Raw genomic sequence first — 17,224 nt, 5'->3', positions numbered from 1 at the left:
TGCATGCTAGTTCAGTCTAGTCTTGCGTGTGGTCTCAGTGCCCGGGAAAACCGGGGTATTCTTGGTACTGTGTCATCGATACCACTAGGGGTTTCGTTACAAATGAAGGTCCGTTAGAATACAATCAACCAAAAGTGGTTCTGCTGACGTACTTCAGGGACTTGTTGTAGACATCTTTAGGGGGTGAGGTGGAAAGACGACTGCACCGCAAGATGACTTGACATGAACAACACCACAAATGAACGACCATCTCCCTGGAGGACGAAGCTCTATTTGTATTCTTACACCTTTCGCACCCCTCATCGTCGAGCATACAGCAAATTCTGAAGTACAGATTCCGCTGGCTTTTAACCAATGACAAGACACCTGCTTTAGAGGCCTGCGCTGAGTAAACATACTTCCACCCATCCTGTACGGACACCTATTGCGCAGAGCACTTCAGCAACCAGCAATCTCATCGCATCTCCAACTCATTGCGCCAAATACCCTTAGCCTAGCAGGGCGGTTGAAATCTGCATGGTCTTCCCTCAGCTGCTCGTCACGGCTTTACAGATACTACCCTACGATCACAATAACTATTGACAACGCAGCTAGTTCATTGTTGTAGCTTCGAAGACACCTCCTGCCCTGCCTCTCCCCCCTGAATACACGACAAACACTAGAACCCGGAAATGCATCTAACGCCTCCCCACCACCCCTCGAACGCCATCCGGACAAAGCAAAACCGTAACCACATAGCAGCTGGCTCACTGTTTCAGCTCCGAGGGCACTTACCACCTCGCTACCACCCCCTTGAACGCATGTGTCTCGCAATGGTCAAGAAATCCTCGCCCAGTTTCCACACAAATTCAAACTCATGAGACACAGCTTGTACAGATGATCACATATCTCATTAGTTACGTCAGCTATTATATCCTCTGTAGCTTACAGCTCCAAGCCTGAGTTAGCCAGGATAGCCACTCTTCAACCCTCTATTCCCGCATTGCTTCCACCGACCACAAGAAGCGCTATTCATACTCGTACAAAGGTGATGGAAAAAGATACATGTGAAGGAAGGACCACAAACTGGTTCTCCATAGCGCGTGTGCTGCGCAAGGCATAACTGAAAGGAGCGCTAGTATGCTGAACTTTGTAAATAGTCTTATTTGTTGATATCCATTCTCATCGACTCGGCCTGGTGTCCACCCTTACTCCCTCCTTCTCCTCAAACCCCCAATCCGCTTCTTTAGTCCCTCAGTGACTTTTCTCCCTGTCGCGTTGCTGCGCTTCACGTCGTCCTCCAAATCGCCATAGCTCTGGGAACCACTGGCGCCCTCCTGGTCAGTAGCCGTGGCGCGAAGGTCATCGGCGTGGCTGAGTGACTTGTTGCGGGAGCGTGTCTTCATCTCGATGCCATCATCGCCGTAGGTTTTGTGATCTCTCAGGGCTTTCTCGATGGAGAAGGACGGCTCCCCTTTGCCCTTGAGGTCACCAGGAAGGTATTCCTGCGATCAAGGCGTGTAAGAAGATACGCTCGAAGACTGGGAGAAACTACACATAACAGAGGAAAAGGGGTTAGCATACCACACCCGGCCATCGCCGATAGTCGCCGCCTGCCTCCCTCTGCAAATCCGCGCCTTCCTCATAGTCAAGGACCCGTCCAAACCTGTCTGGCATACCGGGCGGAATATTAGCCACGCCCTCGAGCGGGCGGTGTCTCTCCAGGGCATCGATGATGTTTTCCCTAGGCGTAGCCCGCAGTGCTTCCTCGTTGGATGCGCTGACAGCGGCGATGGGGCTCGACTCCCAGCTCGTGTTGCGCGCCAGCAACGCGGCATCGTACGGGCCCCCGTGGTGGTAATTCCCGCCAACCATATCGAGCCTGTCGATGGTGTCGGCGCCGGGCATATGCTTTTTACGGAGGTGGGGAGACCGGTGCGCTAGCTTGGTGTCTTTTATGATCCTCTCCAGCGGGCGGTGAGACTTGTCGCCGGGATAACGCTCGTGAAGTGAGTTGCCTCGCACGACGCCATTGGCTTCCGGGGCTTTGGGAGTTGAGGACGTCGGCTGGCTGCTTCGGCGGGGACGGCCGCCCGCGTAGGCGCCCAATGCTTCTGCGCGGTGAGACAAGTGCTTCTCGCGGCGCGGGCTGGCGGAGGATGGTGGTGAGGGATAGTTATTGTTGGTATATCCAGAGCGAGTAAAAGTAGGAGAGTTGGTTTGAGAGGCCGGTCCGCGGCGGAAGGGATTCGTTGAGCTGCCCGTGTTCTGAGGGCGCACTCCGACGGCTGAATTGTCCTTAAGAGTAGCAGAGGAAGGTGGAGATGGATAGGACTGGCGCGGGGCATAGGTAGATCCAAAATGACTATTCAGACCTGTTTCATCACTGGGATCAGGTTCGTTGAGAGGGCCTAGGAGGTGCTTGGTGGCCTGAACTGTGTCAAAACGAGCTTTGGGATAGGGATGCTGAAGTACCTACCCAATCCTTATCTGTAGCCATAGTTTTCTTGGGTGGAGATAGCGGAATATGTAGTGATTGGCAGACTTGATATTAGTGCGTAGTGAGTGGGATAATTGAAGATTTGACAATTTCACACTTTATAGGAGACGGGAACAGAGAGGAGAGAAAGGCAGCAGAATTAGTTGCAGCCAGAAAAATGGATTGATAGTTATACTTGGTAGGGACGCGTGGATGGAGGGAATGCTGTCGCCCGCCGCTTCCCGTAGCGACCCACTCTGCCAAATGCAAGCATTGTGTACGTCATCTGCTTCGCCAACGTGAACGGCTTGTCATTCGGAGCTCGGGCCACCCTCCCGCTTCTCGATTTAGAAGCACACCATCGTATTCGATCGCCAGGCACTCAGAGACAGGTAACCTACTACTAACAACACCATGGCCCTGGTCCACTATGAGGACTCCGACGACGACGATGATGGCCACCACCACACCTCGCACCATGCTTCCCAAACCGAAGGCACTATATCGCCTATTCCGCATGCACCCCCAACCAACGCCAATGCACCTGCGTTGAAGCGGAAACGCAATGACCCAGAGGAGAAGCCGGATCTTCCACCCCTCCCAGCGTCCTTCCATGACCTTTACTCCACCAATACCAGAGTCAGCACCCGCGACGATCCGAACCTACACGGTGGCCGGAAGCGCTCAATTCCCCATGTAGAGGGCAATTGGGCGACTCACGTCTATCTGGAGTGTAAGACTAACTCTACTCTCATCACTAATCACCACCTCTCTCCCATATCTCCTGCGCCGTTTTGGAAGTTAGACTAACCCATACCCCGAGGGTACCCTTCTCAAACAGAATCCAATACCTTGAGCAGTCTTATATCACTCCTTCAAACTTCCCAGCCCAATAATTCCTCAACTCCGGTGATCCAGCCTCTCCTGCAGTCTCCGCTTGGCGCACCCTTGCCTCTCCATATCTCCCTATCGAGGTCCTTGGTACTACAATCGCCGCAAAGAGAGCCATTTCTGGCGATTCTGACATCGTACATCCGCAAGTCTTCGGTACGACCGTTCTCATTGAAGTTCACATCCCTGAAATGGGTTTCGAATTTCGAGCGCACGAGGTGGTTCTTAGTGCTTGGCATCGCAAAACCGGACCGGGATGAGCTAAACCGCCTCTTGAATGCATCCAATCAAGCCGCCGCGGTTTTCGGACTACCATCTTTGTACACTATGAACAAGGGGAAAGAGGTAGAAGGCATATACACAGGACGAAAGAAGGGCAGTCCGCAAAAAACGCGAGATCAGCATTCAGGCACTGCTCAGGCAGGTTCGGAACCCGTACTACGGGATCGCTCAGAGGCGTTCCATATAAGCATAGCCTGGGTCCTGAACGAGCCTGGTTCCGATTCCCAGGCTTTGCTCCAAAATGCTGAGGTTGTGGAATTCATGGAAAAAGAAGTTGGAGAGATGACAATCGAGCTCAGCGTAGTCAAGGCTAAGGTTGGTAATGCGATTAGTGTAATTGGTCTAAACTCAAAGGTTGTCGAAGAGAAGGGCATCCTTGGTTGAACCAGCCGAGCAAGCTAGCATGCAACCTTGACGGCCCGATCCGGAGGTGATTCCAGAACGACAAGCTTTTCACGCTTAAGGAACCGGCCTGTCATACTACCAGTGGTGTCAACGCAAGGTAACTTTTCGGATACATTCCACTTACAAAGCGCCGTGCTCTTAAGAATGAGCATTGTCCATCGTGAATACGGAAGTCCAATTTCAGTGGTTATTCTTGAAAGTCCCATAGTTTTCTTTCTGTTCAACTTCTCGCAAGAATATACTGGAAATAACCTCCCTGGCGCGTTGCGTCGCATCCACCGTACTTCTGCAAGGCGTACTAGAGCTAGAATGAACTCATTAACTTCTCTATATTATCGATAGGCTTGAAGTTATTCGCTTACATTTTCTAAAAAGCCACAAAAACACAATCTACACTACGCTATTGCGCGTCTGACTTTGGAAGTTAAATATGCACTTTTCGCTGTGAAAATCTGACGCGTCAAGCTTTCCCTTGCATGGACTCTTCTTTTAATATTCCTCTTATCTAAAATTGTTCAGCCACAAAAAATACCTCCTGAGCAGCTAGGTTCAACCTTAAACACCTACGAACACCGGCTTCGTCCAGCTACATCTTGCTCGAGATGTTCATCACCCCTTCAAGATACGATGTATTTGACACTGTTGGGTTTCTCGAAGCCACCCTTCCAACTTCCAACTCGCAATATTTCGCCTGCTAACGTGTCATAAAGCAATGGAAAGCAACAATGGAAAGCTCTCTTGCGTTTCAAATAAAATTGTTCCTTAGGCCCATCTATAGCCGGTTCCTAGAAGAAGCCGAATCTAGTGCTACGATGCACGGGTACGTCTGCGGGTGCCAGTGCTGTTATCAATATTCAATACTTACCGATAGGGATTCAGTACTTTTCAATAACGCCATATTAATATACTATTGAACTAAATAGGCGCGGACTAGCCGCCAGACCACGCCCCCCGGCGACCCGCGCGCCTGCGGCAGCTACCCGTCGGGTTTACACCCCCTATTAGTCCCCCTTATTATTGGCATGTTTGATTTCTCTGCGTGATCTAGAAGCTCCTTTTAGGGGGAATTTTTTAGATCCCCTTTAAGTCGGTCCAACGAACATCATAGACGGGACTATATCATAATTTGTGGCAATAGAATGTGGGCTAGGTGGAAGTTCCCCAATGCCACTTCTATTGCATTGGCAGCGATTAGAAAATTTCAGGCAGTCGCAAAGTGCAGAGTAATTTCATAGCAGTGCTCTAAAGGGGGATATTAGGAGTCTTTTATTTCAGGAATTTCGAAAGCACACGTACCTAGAACTAAGGCTCATCTGTCCGTTGAGGACATTCAGAGTAAGTCCAACGACTTGCATTCTGTCTTTGTCCTTCCACCCCAGTCAAATTAGGGTTCAAGTTTCTGCACACCAAAACCCAATGCCAGCATAAACAACCTTCCAGCAAGGCTTCAAGAGGGGCTCAAGTAACCTTGACCAACTGTAGGCGCGTTCGACCCCATTATAGTGGTACGAGGGAAGAGGAATGGGGAAGGTGAAAGGGGCGAGGAGAGGAGGGAAAGTAGACAAGCTGGATTATAGCCTGCTGCTAATATGTCCAATCTATCCGCCTGCTCGCCTACTCGCCTGCTCGCCCTCGCCCTCGCCCAAGCTCTTATGACAGCAGGTTTCGACTAGACCTTCCTAGCATCCATCAATTTGTCCTTGAGCCCCTTGACGAACACTAAGTGATCAGCAAGCTGCCAAGCCTTGACCGACGTACTCTTGGAGTTGGGATCCTTAACACGAAAGTGGAAGGCCGTACGATCGAAAACCAGCAGCTTGAGTGCTGCAGTGGGGTCCCCTTGGCCAGCACTGGCAGCAGTCAGCCAGGGCTGGGCATCGTTCCAGAAGTTCTTGATGGCAGTCTTGGGCTGTTCGTTGCTAGAGATGTGCTTGAAGAAGATGCGACGCAGCCGCTTGCAGTTGGCCAGGAGGTAGAACGAGGTGCGGGCGGTGCTGCCAACATAAGATTCGACATTCAAGTCCGTGAGATAGATGCGCCCATCACAAATCTGCAGGAGGAAGTGCATAAGGATAGAGGTGGATTCGAAACAGAACTTCCGGTCATACATAACCGGTAGGGCTTCCAGGCGAACCTCCGAACTCACTGCTAGAATTGCGGCGCGGTTATAGGTATTGTAGCCGGGAGCATACGGAAGCTTTTGCCCACCAGTCTTTGTCTTGATGCGGATGACCTTCTCTTCGGATTCGAACAAGTACTCATAGACGTGCTTGCGGATCTCCATATTAAGCTTCATGAACGCGAACGGGAAGGCTTGCTTCATAATCAAGGCCACATGCCCTTCGTACTCGCCATCCTTAAGAACGATCTGGTAGCCAGGTAAGTCGAGAAAGGAATTGTAGATCTGTAGATACTTACTGACTTAACCAGAGAGAATGGCTGTCGAGAACGCAATTTGAGCAAGTGGACATATTCATCATCCTTGTTCAGCTTCCGAGCCGTTAGCTTAGGATACAAATAAAATAGAGGACGTACTTGGGAGGTGCGACTGTCAGCGTTGTAGAAGCAGTCAATAACAACGTCCTCGGCGCTCTCGAGCTCTCGATCAATTTGTGCAGTGACCACAGCGAACTTTTTTTCCTGCTCAATTGGATTAGTCGCATCTCGTCATTAAGTGTTATGGGTTATACTGACCAAAGCTAGACGAGCCGTCCTAGCAATGCGCTTCGCAACTGCTGTAGAAGAAGCTTGGGCTGTAGTCGGGGAAGGGGAGCTCATCATATTTGCGGTGGGCCTAGTGCTAAAACGGTTGTGGTGCCTTTCGTGAATGAGGCGTCGGGATGGATAGAAGTCTCGAGGCACTGAAGCGTGATTGAGTGGCTTTTGTTGTTGAAGCGAAGAGAGTGATTTGGATCTGGGTGGAAGATGAAAGATAAATAAATGACATCAGAAAAACTGACCGTGTGATTTGGACGAGTTTTGATGGAAGATTATTTGGTGAATACTTCTCGGGCTCTCAAATCGGGTAGGTGAATTGACCGACACTACTTGGCGCTGCGATTTCGAAGGGGTGATGCAGCAGAAAGTTTTCTTGCGTTCAGCTGCAGTCAGTGATATTTCTAGATAGCTGATTCCGGTCTTGATGAGGCAGGATCACCTTATGCGGTTTACTTAGTCTCTTCACCACGCAGCTAGCCTGGGTGGCCTTACCTAGATATTTGTGTCTCACTAAGGTCTTCCTATTATGAAGTCATGAACAACTGACAAACACTTCGTATTGATATTAGATATTTGAATTGATACTGCGAATTCCCAGGCAATGAATCCGTTCGGTGATAATCGTGGTTGGCAATTTTCTTAAACCAAGTGGCATGCTTTCGAGAAGAAATGGTGGTATATTTGAGAGCTAGACCAAAGATAGTTGATTTATTTTGACTAGCTATGGTTTCTTTAACAATAGTCTGAGGCTGTGCCTGGATCCTTGTCCCGTCTTTCAATTTTTATTTCATTTTTAGCTTGAATAAGAAGACTATTGATATTGTTGGCGCAATAATTTCCAAGCCGGCTGCAGAATTGTTAGAGTCGCCCTAATCTTTGACATGCTTGGTCTGGGAATTTCGGTCTTCAGTCGACGCAAACTGCTCCAGCCTCTTAGGTTTTCTTCACGCCCTTTGTCGTAGCTTGCACTAGAAAAAAGAGCCCAAAAGATATTCACCCAGCTCAAAGGAAGGCACAAACGATTCATTACACTCTGTTCTGCAGACCTTCATAGGCTCAAATATAATGTACGTTTTTTGATAATAACTGCATGAATCCCGTCCGGAGGTGATAAGTTAGAATATGAGTTAGAAGCCTTCGGGCAATCGAAATAGAAGTCCTAATCACTAGATTTAGAGACTAGGGGATGTGAGCGTTGACTATCATGAAGTTCAAGATAAAGCGAAAGTTGAAGTTGAGGTTGAGAGGCGGTGTTACGGAAATCAACTCGCCCGAAGCTCTTTGAGAGGAAACTGCCCCTCAACCATCCAACACCAGTTCCTCCGACATAACTTTTAAGCTCTTTGAACTTCCTGGAGAACCTCCTTACCATAAACCACTAAGGTAGTGTATCGAAAATGGCCGACGCCTCTGCACCCTCTCCAACTCCGAACAATGTCGAACTACCCTCCGCCGACCAAGAACCCACAGCAAACGGCACAGCAGCCATGGATGTTGAAATGAAAGAAGAACCAATTGCAGACGTAAAAGCTACTCTCAATTCATACTGTTCCTAGGTATATACTGTACTAACTCTATCTAGTCTCATCCTATAACAGAACCTCCAACTCCTCAACCCACCACTCCTCTCCCTGTAGCGACGAACCCCTCCGGCACGACTCCCTCACATTCGGCAGCGCGAAGTTCTCCGCATCCGGGGCAGACCTCTACAGCTGCACCGCCCACACATCCCAATCCCCACGGAAGCCCAACGAGAGTGTATTTGAATCAGAATGTCACGCCGCATTTGTTGGAAGGGGTGAAGCATTTGGTCACGCAAGAGTAAGTAAACAAGTTTTCTGCTATCGCGAACGCTCTGCTTAGTGGATGGGGAATGGTTTCGGGGCGTGGTTGGGGAATTATACTAAGTTGCGGATATTAGGCCCGATAAACCTCTCAAGTGGCTTGCGGAGTTTTTGGCGGAGAAGAGCAAAGAGATTGAGGGGCCGTAAGAGGCACAAGGTCACATTGAAGTTTTGGTTTATTTAGCACAGGGGTGGCGGTAACGACGGTTAGGGCCGCAAATCTTCGCGACTCTTTGCATAGCGACGGCGTTCAAAGATTTGGTTTATGAGGGCGAGTATCGGTATACAGAGATATCCTTTCACGAGGTCAGGGGAGGACATGATTCAATAGCAGCCAACAGAGCGATTGCCGCGTAATTCGTGCAATACATCGTAGTCATTGGTCGATGCTGCAAAAAGTGGAACCTTGTGAACGCCAACTTGACACGCAATGAACCAGAAGCAAATGTGAGAGCCATAGAATTTTATAAGCTTCTCTACATCCATTGGAGAAGCCAACCGAACCGAGTTTTCATCACAAATCCTGAACACCCTTCTTGCCTTCTATGCTTATGCAACCAAAGTGCTGGCAGTGGCGCTCTCATACCTCCAGGTCGGGGGTAGGGCACCGACGGTCTTGTAGTATCGCGACAAGCGGTGAATTCGAGACTCGATGAGAATGAGGCGAAACTTAGAGTCCTTGTCTTTGCGGTTGCGCTCGAGATGCTTGCGGACAGCGACGGCCTAAAGATACTAGAGTTAACGAATTGGATTCGATATTGGTCGAGGCTGAAATGATTAGGTATTTATGGAAGCAATTACTTGCCTTCTTGATCAACATGTACAGGTCCTCAGGGATTTCAGGAGCGAGACCTAATACGGAAAATCTCTCCGTCAGTCTTTAGACCAAACAGAGGCAGTTTTTATATAGCGCTACAAACACCTTGCCAAATGACAAAGGCATTGCCATCGACTTGCGCTTTCATACAGGATGAACCGTACCGCTGGACTTGAGGATTCGGAGAATCTTGTTACCTGGTAGATATTAGACAAGCGCACAAACTTTGCTCATCGACGAGTCGGCTTACCAGTAACAACCTTGACTTGAGCGATACCGTGTGAGTCCCTTAGGACAACACCAATCTGCGAGGGAGTAGCACCCTTTTTTGCGAGCTTGCAGATCTGGTCGACGACCTGCTCGGGGGTAGTCTTGAGCCAAGCCGGAGGGGTGCGAGAGTAGGGGATGGCGCTGGACGATATGCCCTTTCCGTTGCTGTGAAGTCGACCCATGTTTGCGACTGTGTATTGTCGTCGACGAGAGAATTGTCAATGGTCGGGATGGGTTGTAAATGTTCAGTCGGTTTGGGTGAAGTCCAAGTTGGTTTGTGTGGGAGCCAAAATCGCGGCTCGCTTGCGAAACGCTTTGGCCATTTGGCGTGCAGAAAAAGCCGGGCTCAGATCACGACTCCTTCTCCTCAGAACCCCCCATCTCCAACCCTACTCACACGGCACTCATGATCCACTAGGAGTCCAAATTCGAAGTCACAATCTTTGCACTTCCAATATGCATCATTACACCTTTTGTGTGTAGCTTTTGAAGTTTTTCAGACGGCTGAAAGAACACATTACCGCACATAGTCTCAAATTTCTAGGTATGTTTAACATTACGTCTAACTTTACCTCTCTCAGTTAAATGATGAACCACTCCATATTATTATTTTCTGGTACCTCTTAATTTAGGGCTTGTGTCCAATGATTGCAACGGACTTCTGACATCTCACTTGAATACCTTTCTACTTCAAAAGCTTGTTGTCTGTATTGACGCTAACGATAGTTGAAGATAGGAACAACGGTGGCGTTGCTAAATTCAGGATCCTCATGCTCTATGATTAGCCTTCCCCGAAACTCGCAAAGCCCAGAGAAAGAATCGTTTTCTGATCATCGATGCTCACGTCTTCTAGCGTGCTATCCGTGAAAATATGTCGTAGTAAAGTTTGGAACTCCGGGGTTTCAACCGGGAGGGGGTTGAAGAAACAATGGCCTTTCCGAATAGCATTCATTTGAGACCCAAGAGGTTTAAGAACCTCCGTCTAAACCACTCACTGGCTATCCTAGGAGGTAATGCTTTTGCTTCACCGTATCTGTGAGAGGATTGATTTGTCTTATATACGTGAAATACGGGGTAGCAACATCAAATTGATGAAATTGGCCGGCTCTGAGGTTTACCCTTTTGAGTAGCATGTACTTATCAAGTCGGTATAATAGAATCATTCTCAAACAGTTGCGAACTTCATACATGAAATGCTCTTGGAGAAGGCGCTAACATGATTTTCCCCTTTTCGCTCATGCCGTGTTCCCAATTCTAACGCCAAGATTTACCTTTCACGACCAGAAAGGGCAGTCACGGTCTGCCGCCGAACTGTAGCACCAATATATTTTCTAAACTGAAACCCTCATTCCTCACAGAATCCTCAGCGCAGTAAGGATATCAACCATCAGCTGGCCTGATGTCTTTGCGCTGTTCATCCTAACCTCTGCCGAAGCAGTTTTTGGCTGCTGTCACTTCTCAAGTGGTGAGCAATACCTATGACGAAACATCGGCTACCGCCACTAATTTCAGTGATGCTGTAGTCATTGCATCCTTAACAGCGCCAAGCTGGGACCGAATCACATATTACAGTTCCGCCGCTCCCGCTCAAGCAGCCGGGTTAGCTTTCTTGAATAGCAAAGCAAATGATGCCGTCTCTAGGACTTTTGACACGTAGGGATCCATTATTAGGTTCCTCGACCAGACTCAGTCTAACTAATCATAATCAGAGCTTTCGGAAACTCTCTCCTACTCATCTAATAATGGCACTACATGCGCCAATCAAAGCACTCCTTTCAATGGAAACTTGTCAACTTCGGAGATAGAACTGATAGTGATGACTGATCAAGTGTGCAATGGAGATTATGACTATTATCGACCGAAATCTGTGGCACACCGTACAGATATATAAATTTTCTACGGAGAACCTCTCTTCTTAGATGGATGGGACCGCGAATCTAAGGCGTTTTTCATCGAGTTCCAAATGGACTATTACAACAATATAGAGGACGATCTGGGAGTCATCTCAGATGCGCCTGCATGGTGGTTCTTGAATGCTAATATCCCTCACATTCTCCAATACGGGAACGATAGGAATAGCAAGCCGTGCGCATGCTAATCTTATGGCTGTGGCGAGCTTGACGCTTTCGAGATCCTTGAATGGGAGAAGTGAGGGCGAAATCAACTATCCACCGCTAGGGAGATATTGAGGGTGGGGACTCCAACTACTTTCTGCGCCCTATTGGCAAGACAGCCAAGGTTGCAGTCGTCTTTTACGAATACAATATCACGGTTTCGATCCTCGATGATAGCTTCGACTTCAGTAATGCCCTAGCAGGAAGCCAAATAGTTGACATCGTGGCTTACGACTCGAATAGCGACACCGACTCGTTCACAATTGGACCATAAGTGGGATCGAAGGAAAGTTGAGTTAAGCAGGTCTTGTGTGGTAATTCGTAAGAGTCATTTTTGAGCCAACCATCCGTTGGTTATAAAATGCGATTAGTGCGGGTGTCTGTCGTTGTTCTAGGAGTGCAATTATCTGCTTTCAAATGACAGCGTCTATTGAATCAATGGACCAGAGATTGGTGTGACTCTTTAATTCTTTAGTCTCTGTTTTTGGAGAGGTCACTGCCCTCTTGTGGGAAATTTTCGAACCCATTCTGGTGGATGAAAACTCAAATTCAGTGATGATGCAAAACTCATGCAAAGAGACGCAGGTCTTTTAATCACTACCCACAAGTTTTCCTATCCTTTGTAGTCACGCGGCCGTGAAAGGCTTCAGGCTGTCCAGCAGAACTCAAAAAGGATGGCAGCGAAGTTTCGAGAAAGGTCTGACATACCTCATAAGATTGTAAAAATTACTCTGCATATTGCATATTGCAGCTTGAAGCCGTTCAAGAAACCCTCGAAACTAGATGTTGCGGCAATGACTAAACTGATCAGACGAGTGTGGCTTGCGAAATCCATCAAAGGCCTGGACACGGCAGAGAGCCGAGGCAAACGACAACCGCTCAGAACCGCCCGAGAGGCGAACCATCATCATCCTTCCCAATTTACCATCCCTTCACCACACGACACGCTCACGCGGCAGTTCAAGCCTTTTCTCTTTCCTTTCTGCAATAATACTTTCGCCGCCTTTAGCATATATTCCATTTTGTTCTTTGTTTACAAATTTGCGACCGAAGACCCCGCAAAGCTCGCTTGGCGAACTTCAGCCTTCTTTTTGGCGTCGGCCCTAGCCAGATCACACATAACCTACTCGTGGCGCGAGAACCGATGAGAGAGTGGTGAGTCGCAACACTCGGAGAGATGGCCTCACCATCGCCGCCGAAGCCGTGGGAGAGAGGAGGAGGAGGAGCGACGAGTGCCTCAGTTGGTGAGAATTCCATGTTATGGTATCCCGACGTCAGCGATGAGATTCTAATCTCGACGGCAGGACTACCGGGTGCGGCGAGCACGGCTTCAACACCTACAGCTACAACGATCGCGACATCTACATCATCTTCCAATCCTCCTCTCTTACCCGAATTACCCAGCACCCTTAATTCTGTCGTAAATAGGAATTCGTCAAATTACTCCACGATGAACGCGAACCGATATGGATCATCGCCGTACGGTTATGGCACTATGAACACCTATTCTTCGCCCTATTCGCGGCTAGGGGCTAGCTATGGTTCGATGTACGGTGGCGGATATGGTGGCATGTACGGTGGGATGGGAGCCATGGGTATGGGTATGGGTAGCATGTACGGAGGGATGGGTGTACCAGGCGATCCCAACAACCCGAGCAGTTTGACACAATCATTCAGCCAAAGTACGCAAGCAACATTTCAGCTTATCGAGAGCATCGTGGGTGCTTTCGGTGGATTTGCTCAAATGCTGGAGAGCACATACATGGCCACAAATTCATCATTCTTCGGTGAGTTTGGAATTCCTAGACTTTAGAATGCTGTTCTAATAATGATCGTGTTTAGCAATGGTGTCTGTTGCCGAACAATTCGGAAATTTGCGACAAACACTCGGGTCTGTTCTAGGGATCTTCACGTTAATGCGGTGGATACGCACCACAATCGCAAGATTAACGGGACGAGCACCTCCAGCATCATCCAAGGAATTGACACCCGCAAGCTTCGCCGCATTTACTGGTCGTCTCCCGGATGGTTCACCTGTCGCCCCAAAGCCATCCAAGAAGCCTTTCATTATGTTTATGGTCGCTGTCTTCGGCCTGCCATACCTTATGGGGAAGCTCATAAAAGCTCTCGCCCGATCCCAAGAAGAAGAGGAGAGACGCCGTATGGAAACAAACCCACAGCTCTACAACGAGGGGCAACCGTTAGACCCTAGCAAATTGGACTTTTGCCGATTGTTGTATGATTTCACACCTGATACAAATATGAACGCTGTTCAAGGTATCGACTTGGCCGTCAAGAAAGGTGACTTAGTGGCTGTTCTTAGTAAGACAGACCCACTGGGCAACCCATCTGAGTGGTGGCGGTGCCGAGCACGCGATGGGCGGATGGGATATCTCCCTAGCCCGTATCTCGAACCTATCCAGAGGAGGCAGCCACAGGCTCAAATCACCAATGGAAGCCAATCTGGCAGTCCTGCAGGAAGCAGGGCACAGACGATGACTAGCACGGCCAGCGCATCAGGGAGCAGAGCAGCTACCATGACCGAAACGAAGGTGCCAGAGAAAGCTCCACAGATCGTGGGCAAAGCGGGGGATATGGGCGTTGAGAGCTTTCAAAAGGGGCAGTTCTACTCATGAAGGCTTACGGATTGGTTTGGCGCATAGGAATATCGATATGGTTTTAGGCGGGACATTTTATTTTTCATGGGACTTCTAGGGCAATTTTGTAAAGCTTTTTATTTCTACGAGTTCGCTTTTCACAAGCAAGCGGAGTGTTTCTTACCTTGTGGAAATTTTGAGATTAGCAGCTGTGGTACGATACTTATTTGGTTTACGGAAAAGTACAGCGTGTGACGCTTAAGATGGATATTCACAGTCTCATAGATTCTAACATTCATCTAGCAATTTATTGTGGAATGAATGCTAAGCAAGAAATATCCAGTGTTGAATTTGCATAATAATAGTCCTGGTAGCGTTGAGGCGGCAAGTAGTCGGCTATCACGTGTAAAGCGCATCTCACCTAGGCACCTTCGTCAAACGCATCTTCAGCTTTGGCTCCAACGGGAACAGAACACCCTAGACCTTCTCCCTCGCGCTTACTGCAACATTCTGGAAAATCACTGCCCTGAATCATCACTCAACACTACTTCGACGTACTTTCCTCTCCTACTAATTACTCTACACGACTGATCCCACCATATTTTTACCCCACCATAGAACCACTCACCCAATCCTGTTACTTCAGACTTTAGATACTTCCACCAAATTCCAACTTCGGCTGATCGCTCAACATGTTCGCCTCAAAGAGGCTTGCGAAGGTATGAGATATCCTGTGACAAAGCGTAGAAGCTTTGCTAATAGGTCTAGGAGCTTTCGAAGGTGCTGTAAATCTGCAGCCGACTGACGAAACCATGCTTATGAGGCCCTAGATGCATGATCACCTTCCTCCCGGCGTCGAAATAGTCAAAGCAGATGAATTTACCGAGTGGCTTATGGATATCAAAGTACTAGATGACAATCCTCTATACCGTAACGAAGTTTACCGACTCAAGTTTCGCTTCCCCAACAGCTATCCCATTGGTATGCCTGACCTTACGTCCCTTCTACCTAACCTTCAAAATATGTCTAACTAGCCACCTCTTAAAACAGAAGCTCCCGAAGTAGTTTTCGTCAAAGATGACACGCACCCGATACCGTGGCACCCACACATCTACTCTAATGGCATCATCTGTCTTGACCTGCTTGACCGTCAGGGCTGGAGTCCTGTCCACAATGTAGAGAGTGTTTGTGTCAGCTTGCAGAGCATGTTGACAGGTAACACAAAGAAGGAACGGCCGCCAGGCGACGAGAATTTCGTGAAATATAATACGCAGCGACCGAAGGATATCAATTTCCTTTTCCATGACAATAGCGTATAATATGTAAAGAGAGGGGGTATTGATGGCTACCGTTCCCTTACCACGAATTATTCAGAGCATGGAGGATTGCCATGGCGTTTTCTGGGTCATACCAAGGCATGAGGTGGAGTCTTGCTGGATGGATTTTTGGAGTTCACTCCAACGGAGTTTGGTCAGTGATGGAGGCTATATAGGCTCTCACGGAATCAGCATTATAGGAGGTTATGCGGGAGCATGCAAGCGAAGCGCAGTCGAATAAACGAAACCATTCTTTCAAAATACTCAAGAAGCACAGTCTCACAAGAGAGTTTCTTTTCTACGTGAAATACACAGAAACCCGGACTTGTGGCCACAGATCATTGCATTTGGCTGGAGGTAACATGTTTGCAGCATGAGTAACCTGTGAGGAGCTTCACAGTGACTCCGGCAGAGCCTCGAGCTTTAAATCGGGAAGGAACGCGTTCTTTCCGCCAGACTTTCAGTTCAGATTCAATCTGACGCTTTTGCAACCGAACGTTCCCTTAAGCTCTATGTCGTGAAAATATCACTCTTTAGATTCAGGTTGGGCATGTACTGTACGATAACTCGAAGTTACACTACTGGGACTGGCTGTTCCATATTTAGGCTAGAAACTTCCTGCGATAACCAATGGAAAAGCGACTGCACATGAGATATTTTCAATCATTTCCATGGCTTTGATTCTCTCCCATAGGCCGCCATGGCTGATCCGGACCCAGACGAGCTCGCGTACATATCCCCGTTGGCATACAGGGTGGAGAGGGGTTGAATCAACTTAGAATTGCCAACTGTGACTGCGCTAGCTGGAAGAAGGATTGTGTATGCGGGTCTTGCAAGTGCTCTTGCCATTTCTTTAATTAGTGTTATGGATAGTCATTACCAGTTTCTATAGTGATAAACCATAACTTTTTATCCCATGCGCTGGTGCGTCCAACGAGTTGGTGGTCCGTGCGCGAACACCGAAATATTAATAAAGGGTCTACCAAGCAGCTCTACATAGCTTTATTTAATAAATCTACCACCAATGTGGGTCGCGAACTTGCTTCCAATAATATAGGCTTTGTTGAGCCTCTAAGGACAAAATAGGGCTGCCCGCGTATCTATTTTAGGCTATATAAAGCCTTTCTATCGCGAACAACTGCATAGCTTTATGGCATGATGAGGATGTTAATGCAGAACCTCTCATTGGCTCGCTTACCATTGGACGTGTTCCACCAGCGCATGGGATAACTACACTTCCTCCACAAAAGCACCGATAGGTCCTCAATGAATGAGATTCAAGTATTCGAGACAAAGGTATTACGTTTCAACACCTAACTAAGATATCTAAGATTTCTTTAAAGTACAAGAAATCAGTATTCTAAACAATAAACTAAGATAGTCAAGGTACTTGAGGGCCCTGGGTATATCTGTCGATCTGAAACGGACATCCTTGCACCTTGACTCGGTCACCGACCCCTTGACTCGGTTACCGACTCAATTACCCTTCTCATGTATATATATAGAGGCCCT

General features: G+C 48.2%; 8 protein-coding genes across 8 annotated transcripts; 5 read left to right on the top strand and 3 right to left on the bottom strand.

Moving 5' to 3' along the window:
• Positions 1-869: 869 nt before the first annotated feature.
• K441DRAFT_662441 (uncharacterized protein) lies at positions 870-2,684 on the bottom strand. The gene is made up of 3 exons (XM_067649043.1): positions 2,459-2,684; positions 1,564-2,409; positions 870-1,484 (listed from the first exon to the last, which is right to left on the bottom strand). The coding sequence occupies exons 1-3, from the start codon at positions 2,477-2,479 to the stop codon at positions 1,188-1,190; spliced, it is 1,164 nt and encodes a 387-aa protein (XP_067502318.1). The 5' UTR covers positions 2,480-2,684; the 3' UTR covers positions 870-1,187.
• A 155-nt stretch (positions 2,685-2,839) lies between these two features.
• Positions 2,840-4,437, top strand: K441DRAFT_662440 (uncharacterized protein). The gene is made up of 2 exons (XM_067649042.1): positions 2,840-3,191; positions 3,282-4,437. The coding sequence occupies exons 1-2, from the start codon at positions 2,873-2,875 to the stop codon at positions 4,013-4,015; spliced, it is 1,053 nt and encodes a 350-aa protein (XP_067502317.1). The 5' UTR covers positions 2,840-2,872; the 3' UTR covers positions 4,016-4,437.
• Positions 4,438-5,354: 917 nt separating this feature from the next.
• Positions 5,355-7,251, bottom strand: K441DRAFT_170771 (uncharacterized protein). The gene is made up of 5 exons (XM_067640316.1): positions 7,247-7,251; positions 6,731-7,126; positions 6,572-6,676; positions 6,455-6,526; positions 5,355-6,404 (listed from the first exon to the last, which is right to left on the bottom strand). Exons 2-5 carry the CDS (start codon positions 6,815-6,817, stop codon positions 5,706-5,708), a joined length of 963 nt encoding a protein of 320 aa, XP_067502316.1. The 5' UTR covers positions 6,818-7,126; positions 7,247-7,251; the 3' UTR covers positions 5,355-5,705.
• Positions 7,252-8,043: 792 nt separating this feature from the next.
• On the top strand, positions 8,044-9,112 carry K441DRAFT_662438 (uncharacterized protein). Its single transcript, XM_067649041.1, has 3 exons — positions 8,044-8,277; positions 8,337-8,575; positions 8,676-9,112. The coding sequence occupies exons 1-3, from the start codon at positions 8,152-8,154 to the stop codon at positions 8,743-8,745; spliced, it is 435 nt and encodes a 144-aa protein (XP_067502315.1). The 5' UTR covers positions 8,044-8,151; the 3' UTR covers positions 8,746-9,112.
• Positions 9,113-9,147: 35 nt separating this feature from the next.
• Positions 9,148-9,867, bottom strand: K441DRAFT_688116 (40S ribosomal protein uS15; the record flags this gene model as incomplete). Its single annotated transcript, XM_067652152.1, has 4 exons — positions 9,148-9,321; positions 9,404-9,450; positions 9,580-9,612; positions 9,666-9,867. The coding sequence occupies 4 exons, from the start codon at positions 9,865-9,867 to the stop codon at positions 9,148-9,150; spliced, it is 456 nt and encodes a 151-aa protein (XP_067502314.1).
• Positions 9,868-12,174: 2,307 nt separating this feature from the next.
• K441DRAFT_170624 (uncharacterized protein) lies at positions 12,175-13,088 on the top strand. The gene has a single exon (XM_067640315.1). It carries the CDS (start codon positions 12,474-12,476, stop codon positions 12,945-12,947), a length of 474 nt encoding a protein of 157 aa, XP_067502313.1. The 5' UTR covers positions 12,175-12,473; the 3' UTR covers positions 12,948-13,088.
• K441DRAFT_688115 (uncharacterized protein) lies at positions 12,977-14,435 on the top strand (the record flags this gene model as incomplete). Its single annotated transcript, XM_067652151.1, has 2 exons — positions 12,977-13,586; positions 13,642-14,435. The coding sequence occupies 2 exons, from the start codon at positions 12,977-12,979 to the stop codon at positions 14,433-14,435; spliced, it is 1,404 nt and encodes a 467-aa protein (XP_067502312.1).
• Positions 14,436-15,082: 647 nt separating this feature from the next.
• On the top strand, positions 15,083-15,817 carry K441DRAFT_170601 (UBC-like protein). Its single transcript, XM_067640314.1, has 3 exons — positions 15,083-15,115; positions 15,165-15,377; positions 15,447-15,817. Exons 2-3 carry the CDS (start codon positions 15,227-15,229, stop codon positions 15,713-15,715), a joined length of 420 nt encoding a protein of 139 aa, XP_067502311.1. The 5' UTR covers positions 15,083-15,115; positions 15,165-15,226; the 3' UTR covers positions 15,716-15,817.
• The last annotated feature ends 1,407 nt before the right edge of the window (positions 15,818-17,224 follow it).

Source organism: Cenococcum geophilum, assembly GCF_001692895.1.
Source record: "Cenococcum geophilum 1.58 unplaced genomic scaffold K441scaffold_30, whole genome shotgun sequence".
Lineage (NCBI taxonomy): Eukaryota > Fungi > Ascomycota > Dothideomycetes > Gloniales > Gloniaceae > Cenococcum > Cenococcum geophilum.
Note: the sequence above shows the minus strand (reverse complement) of the source record. Positions and strands in the feature narration are given on the sequence as shown.